The following is a 10,772-nucleotide window of genomic DNA, read 5'->3' on the forward strand; positions in this document are numbered from 1 at the left end:
TAGTTCATTCAGTCAGTGAAACCAACGTGGCATTAACTTGATAGAAAAATTATATATTGATCACATAAAAAATAAACAGAGATATAACAATATACATGCTGACTGTCAATCACCTTACAGCTTACATATAGTATTTTCATTTTCCAGTGTGTGGTGTTGGCTAGTTCTCCACTGCCCTTGGCATAAGAAAACCAATACCACTGCATTCCTACAGTACACCAAAGGAACAAGGTCCAGTATACAGTCCACTTCCATACAGATGTTTACCACAACCCAATGTAAGAAATGTCAGAGAAGTCCAACAGCTTTGTCCATAAAGTTGGCAAAGTTCTGAGGCTGACCAGGCAGGAATGGCAGAAGAACAGACAGGTCCATGTGTCTGAGGGTTTCAGGCAGAGTGCTGGAATTAAGAAAATAAAGTAAATAAAAAATTAAAAAGAGGAGAAAAACTCATTTAGTAAAAACACAATATATATATAGAGTAAGTCTAATATGAATACCTAAATTATTATTTTAGATTATGGTTATGTTGCAAGATGGCACTAAATCCAGAAAGTACAGAGACATAACACAAAAAATCATATGAATAACAATAATAAAGTCACACATCTGTCACTAAGAGCGCACATTTTAATAACATAATAAAATAAGACACAATGTCTCTGAGAACACGATTAAAAAATAATTAATCAGATCAGGGTTGTTGCTCATTCAATGGTAAAAGGTTAAACAAATGTTGAAGACATGTTGTAAAGATTTCCAAGCGATCCTAAGTTTCCATGCATTGCGTTGATAAAGAAGCATAGATGCACTTTAGCTATGGTCAAACAAGAAAAAAAAGTTATATCTACAATAACAGCGTACGAATACAGTGTAGAACACATAAGTTATTCTTTGATTCTCAGTTAAGTAACCCATATGCACCAAACCTGCAGGTGCAATAGAGAAGATGTGAATCTGCCTGTAGTTGCTTGGCAAGCTCAAGTTGATGATTGCCCATTAACTTGTCATTGACCACTACAAGCAGAGGCTTTCCAGCTCCAAGAGCCTCCAAGCAGCTTCCTGCTCCTAGAAGAGGAAAAAAGGGAAATCCAACTGAAGTCCAGGGCGAACGGAAACAGTCATTCAAAGTAACGCATCTGTCAAAACAAAGACCCAGCAACCTACCTACCAGCATGACTAATGACCAAATCTGCAAACCGGATGTTATCGGATATGGTTTCTTTAAAAGAGAAGGCTTCCATCCTCAATCCAGGGCAGCACTGTGGGTCAGGGATAAACGAGCCTCGGCCAATCTGAAGCACTAAATCTGTATATCCACGATCTAATAATACCTTAGAGTTAGAAAAGATAATAGTCACAAAACTGGTTGAAGTAAACTGCTTACCTAGGTTAGCTAGTTCACTGGTTAGCCTAATGACTTTATAGTCAAATAGCTAACGTTAGCTGGCTAGCTAGCTAACTGTTAACTCCTACTTGTACCTTGAATGCTACTAGCTAACTTTCTAAATTACCTTTACGACTTCACTTGAGGTCATACTGGCTATCAGATCATCAAAAGAGGTTGTTCCGACTGTGACAAATACGGTTTTCATTGTGATAATGATGTTAGCCAAACAGGAAATGTGCAAACATGGGGGGGGGGGGGGGGTTAGGCGGAGGCTGTTTACAAATTTTCTCTTCAAAATAAAAGTCGTATTGCACCTACCAAACTAATGCTGCATCCAGTTTTAACCAGACTGCAAACTACAGCCTCTCGTCCTAACAGAAGAAAATACTTTGTAAATATTTTAATCGTATTAAATCTTTTAAACTCTATTAATTATATATAATTGTATTAAATTAAATAATAATCCGTTTGGACCAAGACGCATAGAAAAAAAAAAAACTGAACTACATGATCCGCTTTCTCAAACCCGATAAAAAAATTAAATTTGCTCGACTGATACTGGAATAAATGATTGAATACCGGCACACAGACATATAAACTGATAGACACTGCCCTCTAGCGGGCTGAAGAATAAAATAAAGCAATACGTATATTACAGGAACGTCTCATTCGATGTTACGTCAATAAGCTCAAAGAAGCTTTGAGCCATATTTAATGATTTCACTGTTCTTGTTCCAGGGTCTCTAACTGAAATGAGTCTTATTTCTTATTAACAGCCACACGCAGCAAAAACGAATGGGAAAATATTTTCTACGTAACCCCATTACTAACCAGTCAGACTGGAATATTGCGTTGAGATAAATAATGAATATGCTTTACCAGTCTAGTTTTTAGCTCAGTAAGCTCAAATAATCATGTCTAAGCTGAAAAACAATTTCTTTCATCATATGGCTTTTATTCAGACATTTCAAATGGACCTTCATAATTAATCAAGCTGTTTGAGACTGATAATGGTATACTTCAAGGGATCACATTACCAGAAGCCTGTTGAAAGATTTATGTTTTCAATTTTAGTTCATGGGGTAGAATTATAAATGCAACCTTTGCATTTAGTATATTCTTTTGGCAGATTAACAAAAAGAGGCCTTATAAAGTATTAATTTTCTTCAAATGTTTCAGGAGCAGAGGAACACTTAGCAAAGTTAAACATGTCCCTCCTTTCCCCCCACCAGTACATGTCAGTCTTTGAATCTAAAAAGGGACACAGCCTGTGTGTCCATGAGAAAATACAGGAAACAGGAAGTAGTGACTCAATGCATATTTGAGACTGTAATCGTTTAAGGCGTCATTAATGCTCCATTTCAAAAACAATGCATACTCTCACAAAAAGCAAATAAACCAATGTAACAAAAATGCAATGTATGTCCATCTTTGTAATTAAAGATTTTAATAAATAGTCTATTATGAGAAAAAAAGCATACATACTGTAGTTTAAAAAAAAAAAAAAAAAAGAAGACAGCCAGGGGGTGGGCGGGGTTGAGGGTCCAGGTCTCAAACCTGCATAATGGCTATTGTCACTTTTAAAATTACATATCAAACTTAAAACATTAAAATAAAACCTGGGGATATCATGTATGACTGAGCACCTTCAGCGGTTTAACAGCCTTGAAAAGTCCTGCTCAATATAACCTATTTCGCCCACTAAGAAAATAGATATTAATAGCCCTGTCACAGATGTTCCCATTTCCAAAGTCCTTGGCCCTTCCCCAATGCTAATGTGTTCCCCCAAAAGCCCAGTATACTGTATATATACTGTACTATATATATGTGCTCTACAATACAGACACCAATGAAAGTGAGAGATTTCAAAGTCCCTGTTTAAGTTGCAGCAAAACCAAGCCTGATCAGATGACAGTATTAGCCTTAGTGTTCAGGAGAGGCTCAGTGGCACTGGTGTGGCTCATTGAAGCAGGTCAAAACGTCATCAAAGCAGACACTGGTTCAACAGGGGCATCCTGCCAGATGTGTCTAGGAAAAATAAAAAGGCAACAGTGTTATAAAACAATTCTGAGGTGTCAATTTTTGTCTGAAGCTTAATATCTAAAGATATCCTGCATAACTCAACAAATATGTTTATTCAACTGTATTGGTGTTCAAGTCTTCCTGTTTCAGCAAAGATGACAACTGTTATCCATGTGAACCCATTTCCAACCAGTCAGGTTTTATCCAAGTTATGGACTAAGGCATTCAGTTAAGACAACACACTTAAAGTGCCCACTAAGCAAACAATCCTCCAATTTAGGCAAACCAGCTATCTTAGTTCTCATCATATGGCATTAATTCACACTTCGACTACACTTTACAATTATAAGTATGCCATTGAGTTTGTACAAGACCAATTTACCAGAAGCAAGATTATAGTAAGAATAAAAGTTCTAAAAAAATGTGGAATGTGGTTAACATGTAATTTGACATTTTATCTAATGTAGCCCAGGAAAAAGTTGCAATGATAAATTTTCATGGAAATGTTTTGAGGATCTCTGTCATTAGATAACTTATGACCACTAAACTGAACCAAGAACGATCAATTCATTAGAAAGAGATTTTGGAAATGTCAAAGTTAATTTAGTAAATCAGTTACAACATAACGGCAGATGCAGAACTGATGCAGAGCACAGTTTCCTGTTTTGAAACAATGTTGTTCAGGACACTTTGTCTTTACTGGGAATCTCCCTGCTCCTGTCCGCCTGACACTAGTCTAGCCTGCTTAGTCTCTCCACGCTTCAGCAGTCCGGTGCTGGACTACTCTGACTTTGTTCTTTATGCCACGTTCTTTGTCCAATCTAACGCTAACAGAACCAAACCAGGTTAGAACAGCTGTCTGTCCTCAACTCTCGCTGCCATTGAGGCCCTCTGTACTCTAAAAGAGAGGAATATACTCAAACACACACACACACCCCACACCAACAGATGGACGTTTTTTTTGCTGTGTACAGGACATGACCGAGTTCACCATGTTTTGTTCAAAAACCGACATGACAAGTTGTGTTGAGACATCACGGATATTTCTAAATGAAATCAATAATGTCATCTTAAACACTCATCTTTTTCTGCAAATACTCTGAAATGGTGAAATGCTATTCAGTAGATGTGGGTTGTGAATGCGGCTTTGCTACAGCACCAGCCCATACCTGGGGACAGTGCAGGAGGGCATGAGATCTCACTGCACCACACAGGCCGTGCAACACTGCTCCTGCTTCTCAGGCAAGGTGGCATAGTTCATCTGCCTCACGATCTCAGCAAACAGCTCATCCACCATGGTCTTACTCTTAGCTGAGGTCTCGATGAACGGGCAACCCCACTCTTGTGCAAGGGCTCGGCCATCGGACCCAGCAACCTCCCGCTCAGATTCCAGGTCCACCTTGTTGCCCACCAAAATCAGAGGAACCTTCTCAAAGCGCTTCACTCGAACTATCTGGTCACGCATTGGTCTGATATCCTAGAGGAACACAAGAAGACACAGGGTAAGAATTTTATTGCTCAAACTTGTTGATTTCTCTGCCCTGGTTACTTTAGCCCTGCCACACAGGTAATGAATGTAGACGATGCTTCCTCAGTCATATCTTGGGAGACTGGCGTCAAATTCACATTGTTTACCTCGCTGTAATTATGCATCATTATAAAGTGTGTAGCTAGCTAGGTGTGGCACAGAAAGTAGTTAAGTTATTTCCAGAACTGCTACACCTGAATGTGGATTTATTAGATACACAACGAAATCACCTTACCTGAAACGACTGCTGATTGACAAGACTATAAACCAAGATGAAACCCTGGCCATTTTTAATGTAGAGATCACGCATGGACGCAAATTGCTCGGTTCCAGCGGTGTCAAGAATCTCTAACACCGATGGGGACGAATCCACTTCGATCTCTTTCCGATAGAAGTCCTCGATCGTGGGGTCATATTTCTCTATGAAGGTCCCAGTGACAAACTGGACGGTCAGCGCGGATTTACCGACACCGCCGCTCCCCAGTACCACCACTTTATACTCCTTCATCGGGCAATCACTGACCCAACCGCGGCTAGCTGACTTTATCTGACTTTATACCAACATAAAGCGAGCAGTCAACTGTTGAATTACTCCAATGCTTTGGATCGACACTTAATTAGCTCCTCAAACATGAAACCAATAACGGAAAACCGCCGAAACTTCTATTTTCCGCCTTGAATGTTGTGCTCCGATACAGCCGCCAGGCCAGCTAGTTAGCTAGCTAGCTAAGCTAACCAGCTAGCGAAAACCAAACGCCCTTGCTCCATCTAGGTCTTGATTTAGATTCGGCGTGCCTCCACATAAATGGTCAACAAGACTGTGCATGAATATAAAATGCCTCGTTAACACGCCCGTCATAAGTTCCGACAGGACCCCGTTAGCCAGCTAAGGTAGAAAGATGCAAAATGCATTTACTGTTGCTTCCACGTCGGTGTCCATGTGAATGAACAACGCCAGCCGGAAAGCTAGCTACGCCGGCTAGTAAACCAGGGAGCTCCGTGGTCGCAAAAACGCAAGAGCAACGTCTCCGTCTCCGCACATTTGGCAAATGGACGACTTCGGTGCAGAGGTTCTGGGTTTGCTTTTGTTCGTTTGCTTTTGTTGTTGTTGTTTTTTTTTTTTTTTTTAAATCAACAGGTTCTCATTTCTAGGCAAGCCGCCGTTGTTCGTGATGCACGCAGCACCTCCACTGCCTGCCCCGGCCTCTCCCTCCCCAACACTGCTCAGCAGCAACCCGACAAGAGCTAGTTTAAAGGATCTCAACGCACAACGGGCGGAAATCCTACCTCCCGTCTAATTTTAGCTTTAATAACAGCTTAGAATATATAATGTGAAGCTTTAAAAAAATCGCAGATAACCCGCTAACAAATGGAGAATAACCAGGAACCCACTGTTAAGACATGGCTGCTACTTTTGTAAAGATTTGTTGCAAAGCTTAGTCTACATGTGAAACAGCTTATCAAAATCTTTGACTGGAAACGAGAGGTTGTTTTCATAGGTTAAAGTAATGGCTAGGCGGGACTGAGAGATGAACGTCGGAGAATTCATCAAAGCTACAAAATCCAAGATGTTTCAGCATTTTTAAAAACCACCAAACGTTAAGTGTTGCTCAGGAAGGATCATGTGAAGGATACAGGGATCAAGTAATAAAACAAACAATCAGACTAAACATTTCCAAAACAAAGCATTTGCACACAATTTGACATCTGCCTTTAGCAAGAGGACTTGTGAAGGGTGCTGTTGCTCATTGTTTTTGTATTTATTTATTTTTAAAAAGATTTTTTTTTAAAGAAGAAAACATGGCCTAGGATTTCCATTGAAGTGCTTTATTAAAATGTCAAACAAAATGAACAGAGATCATATAAGTATGTATATTTTCTATACATTAATATAATCATAAAAGCGATTGGCAAGTAGCACAATTCTTCAGCACATACAAGCACAACACACTAAATAGAAAGAGAAGCATTTCATAGAAAGAGTCAAAGCATTCAAATGTCTTGTCCTACAGTGGGGGAAAGAGGAACCTTTTATGGCTTTGAAACAAACAAAGTTTGAAACATTCTTATAACTGTTCTGAGTACAAGATAGCACTTATGCACTGGCATCAGCATTTAAAACTATACTTGACTGACACCCTTAAAGGGACAAAAATCCAGTCTCACTGAGAGACCTCATTTACACATCATACCAAAATTTGTACAACATAAATATGAACTTACAATATTTTTTTACAATATATATATATATATATATATATATATATATATATAAACAAACAAACTATTTCCAAACACTAATAAACAAAAAGCTAATCATTATTTTCCCCCACACCACATACAAACAAGTATGTCTTTAGATATGGGTTACAATAGTGATGGTCTCCATGGTTAATGAGTTAAACCCCCCCCCCCCCACATACACACACACCCAAACAAAAAACAAACAATTTATTTATTTTTTCTTCACATCACAGAATGTTTAGGCACAGGAGGATGGACAGCAGAAGTGTGTTAGTTTTTCCTCCAACAAGCACAGTGGTAAAAAGTGTCCTTTGCATTCAGGTTCAATGGGTTCTGCACACTGGGACTTTCGATTCTATGCACGTATTAAGTCCTAAGTGCTACCTTTCACTTTACAGTCAGAAGGCTCAGGACCAAAGTGGCCCAAAGGTGCATCGACGATATGTAGTGACCTACAAAGATTCAGTCTCTCCCTCACTACTAGGACAAGTGCCATGGCAACAAAATTATTGGCTTCCAAAGCAATTGTAGAGCACAGAATGTACAAGATTTCTCCAACAGTGGCTTCTGTCTGGTGATTTTCACTGTTTGATTGTGGAATATCGTTACTTTGATTGAGGAAATACAGTAAGATATTTAGAATTATTGTTGATTTTTGGGGAATGCACAATCATTTGAAAAAGCTCAACATTGAAAACAAACAAACAAACAAACAAACAAAAAAGAAAATACATTTTTTTGTGTAACTGATTGCAATGTTGTCCTTCTATAATCTGACCCTGAAGGTGGTGACCTGCATGATAATTGGATGATAGCCCTCCTCATGAGCACGCAGATTTTTGAAAAATACTTCTTGTCACCTGCAGGGGGCAAAGCATAACCAGAGCAGATTTCAGGGGAGTTAAACCCAAGTAGATCCATTTTGGATCCAATTTCATTTCAGTTCTTAGACCCACTAGTGAATTTGAATATAGACTATATTATATGTGAATAATCTCAGCAGAGTAGGTGGAAATAGAATATGGGCAATTCACAGTCTATAAAGGAAAAAAAGAGAAATTCAGTCTATTCTTTGGTTTCTAGATACAGTAACACATTACCTACGTTTTAGGGGACATGCCTACACTACCAAAACACTTCAGGATCAGATATAGTCAGCCACAGTGCTCAATTTAATCTGCTGTTGTAAACTATGACAAACTACAAAGCATATTTTAATTGTTTCCTATTTTATCAGCAAGAAATAACATGCTTATGGTGAGAACAAGGGCATTAGCAAACAGAACACACAACAAATCCCTCAAAAACAGCATTTCTTTGACAACCTATTAAAAGGATCAATGTTTACCTGTATTCCGAACAATACAGTCATTTGATTTGAACCAGTTCTTATATTTTTTTTCATTCATCTATGTATATTCAAAATAAATTCTGAATATTTTGATTCAGTTATGTACATAAGTGCAAACAAGGTGAACAACACACATTCGTACACTGATGGGGGCACAGCAAGTTACCAGGTTCCAGCACAGCTGGGCTACAGTCTGGGCAGACCAGAGGGGGAGGAAGGAGACTTTACCAGGGGGACAGTTCTAGCTCACCATGCTGGACATCATCAAGTTAAAGATTAATGCACAAGCCATCAAAACGAGCCATTCTTTAAGATCCTTGCTGGAGCCTAGCGGTCCAGACAGCCCTTTCTGAAAAGACGATTCCCAGCCTCAAGTAAGTCTGTTTTACACTATCCTTTGTTTTCAATATCAACACGAACAAGGCTACCAGTTTTTTTCCCCCCCAGTTATCCATCAGATCCATTCCGAGGCTCAGACACTGCCTCCTTACAGTTTTATAACAGTTCTCTCACGTGGAACAACAACCACCCCCTAGAAAAATAAGAACTCATAACAGAAATAACATATGATGTCTCCAAATGGCCTTTGGACTAATTTTTTTTTCTTTTGTATAAAATAGGCAATCATCTCTCAATCCAAGATAAACTACACATTTCATTTCAGAATAAGTTAACCTTGTACATTATTTCAATTTAAGTGTGAAAAAATTCACAATTAAGATTCACAAAGGTAGCCATGTTGTAGTTTTGTTGCCATAGCAACAACAACTTACTATCAAGTAACAATGAATCTATCATTGTAATACATATAAATGTGTATATAGATTAATATATATATTCTTATGTATTTTATCTTAAACCACTAACTGCACAAACTATGAATCAGAGTATTCAGATTATTTTCATTTCATGCGATGAGATTGTATGCTGTATAACAAGTAACTGATAGGAAATCATTAATGATCAGGCTAGCTAAAAATCAAGTTCTTCAAAATGTCAAACACACTATAACGACTTAAATTGTGACAAAATATCCAAAATAAGTACCATTAAAATGACAAAGGTCAAGTGATAAAAACTATAATGAAGATAAAAGTATAATGATGATGCACTAGTAATATGTACACATAAGATTATCTAACTACCTTATACATGAATACACACTTCTTAAAAAGTGAGTGTTCTTAAAACGCTAAAGCCCCAAATGAGGCATTTTTTTTTGTTTTCTTAATCAAGTATTTTGTTGTTTCCAGCTGGATAGCAGTTGGAGAAGGCATAACTCGAGAGAGGGGGGGGGGGGGGGGAGGAGAGAGAGAGAGTGCGAGAGAGAGAGATAGAGAGAGAGAGAGAGGAGGGGGTGAGAAAGAGAGGAGAGATCTATACCTTGGCTAGGTAATGAGATTCATTCAACTACAAGAAATAATTTGTTACACAAATCAACAGCTGATACTCTCCTAAACAAATTAACAACTGCCAACTTTTACACACACCCACACCCACATTAACATTTTATAAAATGTATACAACACAGACATTCAGTATTCCAATAACACAGTATATCGTCTTGCTGTGATTTTGCATTTGACTTCAGTTTACACTATTGAATTTAAGTGCTCCATGCTTATTATCTTTTATATCGCCATTGTAAAGCATAATATGTTTCTGGGCTGGTTTTCCAAAGACAGATGAAGACTGTGACTAAATGACGCCATCAATTTTCCTGTTAACAATCAGTTTTAGTCTTTGCCCAGCTTCAATCTATGTCTGGAAAACAGGTCCAAATGTTTGGCCTGGAGAGATTTGCTCCCAACAGACTCCAATACGTGCTCTCCAGGGAGATCCTCACCTCAGACGCAGCGTTCTTCTGTCTGAAATCGCTCTGCAGTGTGGCTACGTTGTCTTTACAACCAAACAGCACAGCTGTTTTTATGAAGCAACAACTCGAAAAGGTCCTCGGCGAGTCACTGTAACTAGAGTTTCCTTTGACTCCAATTTGTATAGTACATCAACAGTGGATGGCGTCGAGAGGCTTCGCTCCCCTTGATATGTTGAAATATGTTGTGGTTGGATTTGGGAGGAGGGGGCGGGGGCGGGGGGGGGGGGGGAATACAGGCGTCCTCAAACTTTAACGACATTCTCCTTGTCCTAAATGTCACATTCAAATGTATATAAGGCCCTTTCATGGCAATGTTTGTAAGTGACATCATTCACCAGCGCCTCTGCTGCATCTCATCCGC

At 38.8% G+C, this 10,772-nt stretch overlaps 2 protein-coding genes across 4 annotated transcripts; both read right to left on the reverse strand.

Moving 5' to 3' along the window:
• Positions 1-243: 243 nt before the first annotated feature.
• Positions 244-1,633, reverse strand: zgc:92907 (uncharacterized protein LOC436733 homolog). 3 transcript variants are annotated; one of them, XM_027013045.2, is made up of 5 exons: positions 1,515-1,633; positions 1,172-1,334; positions 930-1,068; positions 501-542; positions 320-400 (listed from the first exon to the last, which is right to left on the reverse strand). In XM_027013045.2, the coding sequence occupies exons 1-4, from the start codon at positions 1,593-1,595 to the stop codon at positions 509-511; spliced, it is 417 nt and encodes a 138-aa protein (XP_026868846.1). In that variant the 5' UTR covers positions 1,596-1,633; the 3' UTR covers positions 320-400; positions 501-508. The 3 variants fall into 3 exon arrangements, with proteins under 3 accessions (XP_026868844.1, XP_026868845.1, XP_026868846.1); XM_027013043.2 differs by lacking the exon at positions 501-542 and having other exon boundaries at positions 244-400; positions 925-1,068; XM_027013044.2 differs by lacking the exon at positions 501-542 and having other exon boundaries at positions 263-400.
• A 1,175-nt stretch (positions 1,634-2,808) lies between these two features.
• rap2c (RAP2C, member of RAS oncogene family) lies at positions 2,809-6,377 on the reverse strand. The gene is made up of 3 exons (XM_027013030.2): positions 5,176-6,377; positions 4,582-4,889; positions 2,809-3,418 (listed from the first exon to the last, which is right to left on the reverse strand). Exons 1-2 carry the CDS (start codon positions 5,446-5,448, stop codon positions 4,611-4,613), a joined length of 552 nt encoding a protein of 183 aa, XP_026868831.1. The 5' UTR covers positions 5,449-6,377; the 3' UTR covers positions 2,809-3,418; positions 4,582-4,610.
• Between the last annotated feature and the right edge of the window lie 4,395 nt (positions 6,378-10,772).

This window comes from Electrophorus electricus, chromosome 12, assembly GCF_013358815.1.
Source record: "Electrophorus electricus isolate fEleEle1 chromosome 12, fEleEle1.pri, whole genome shotgun sequence".
NCBI lineage: Eukaryota > Metazoa > Chordata > Actinopteri > Gymnotiformes > Gymnotidae > Electrophorus > Electrophorus electricus.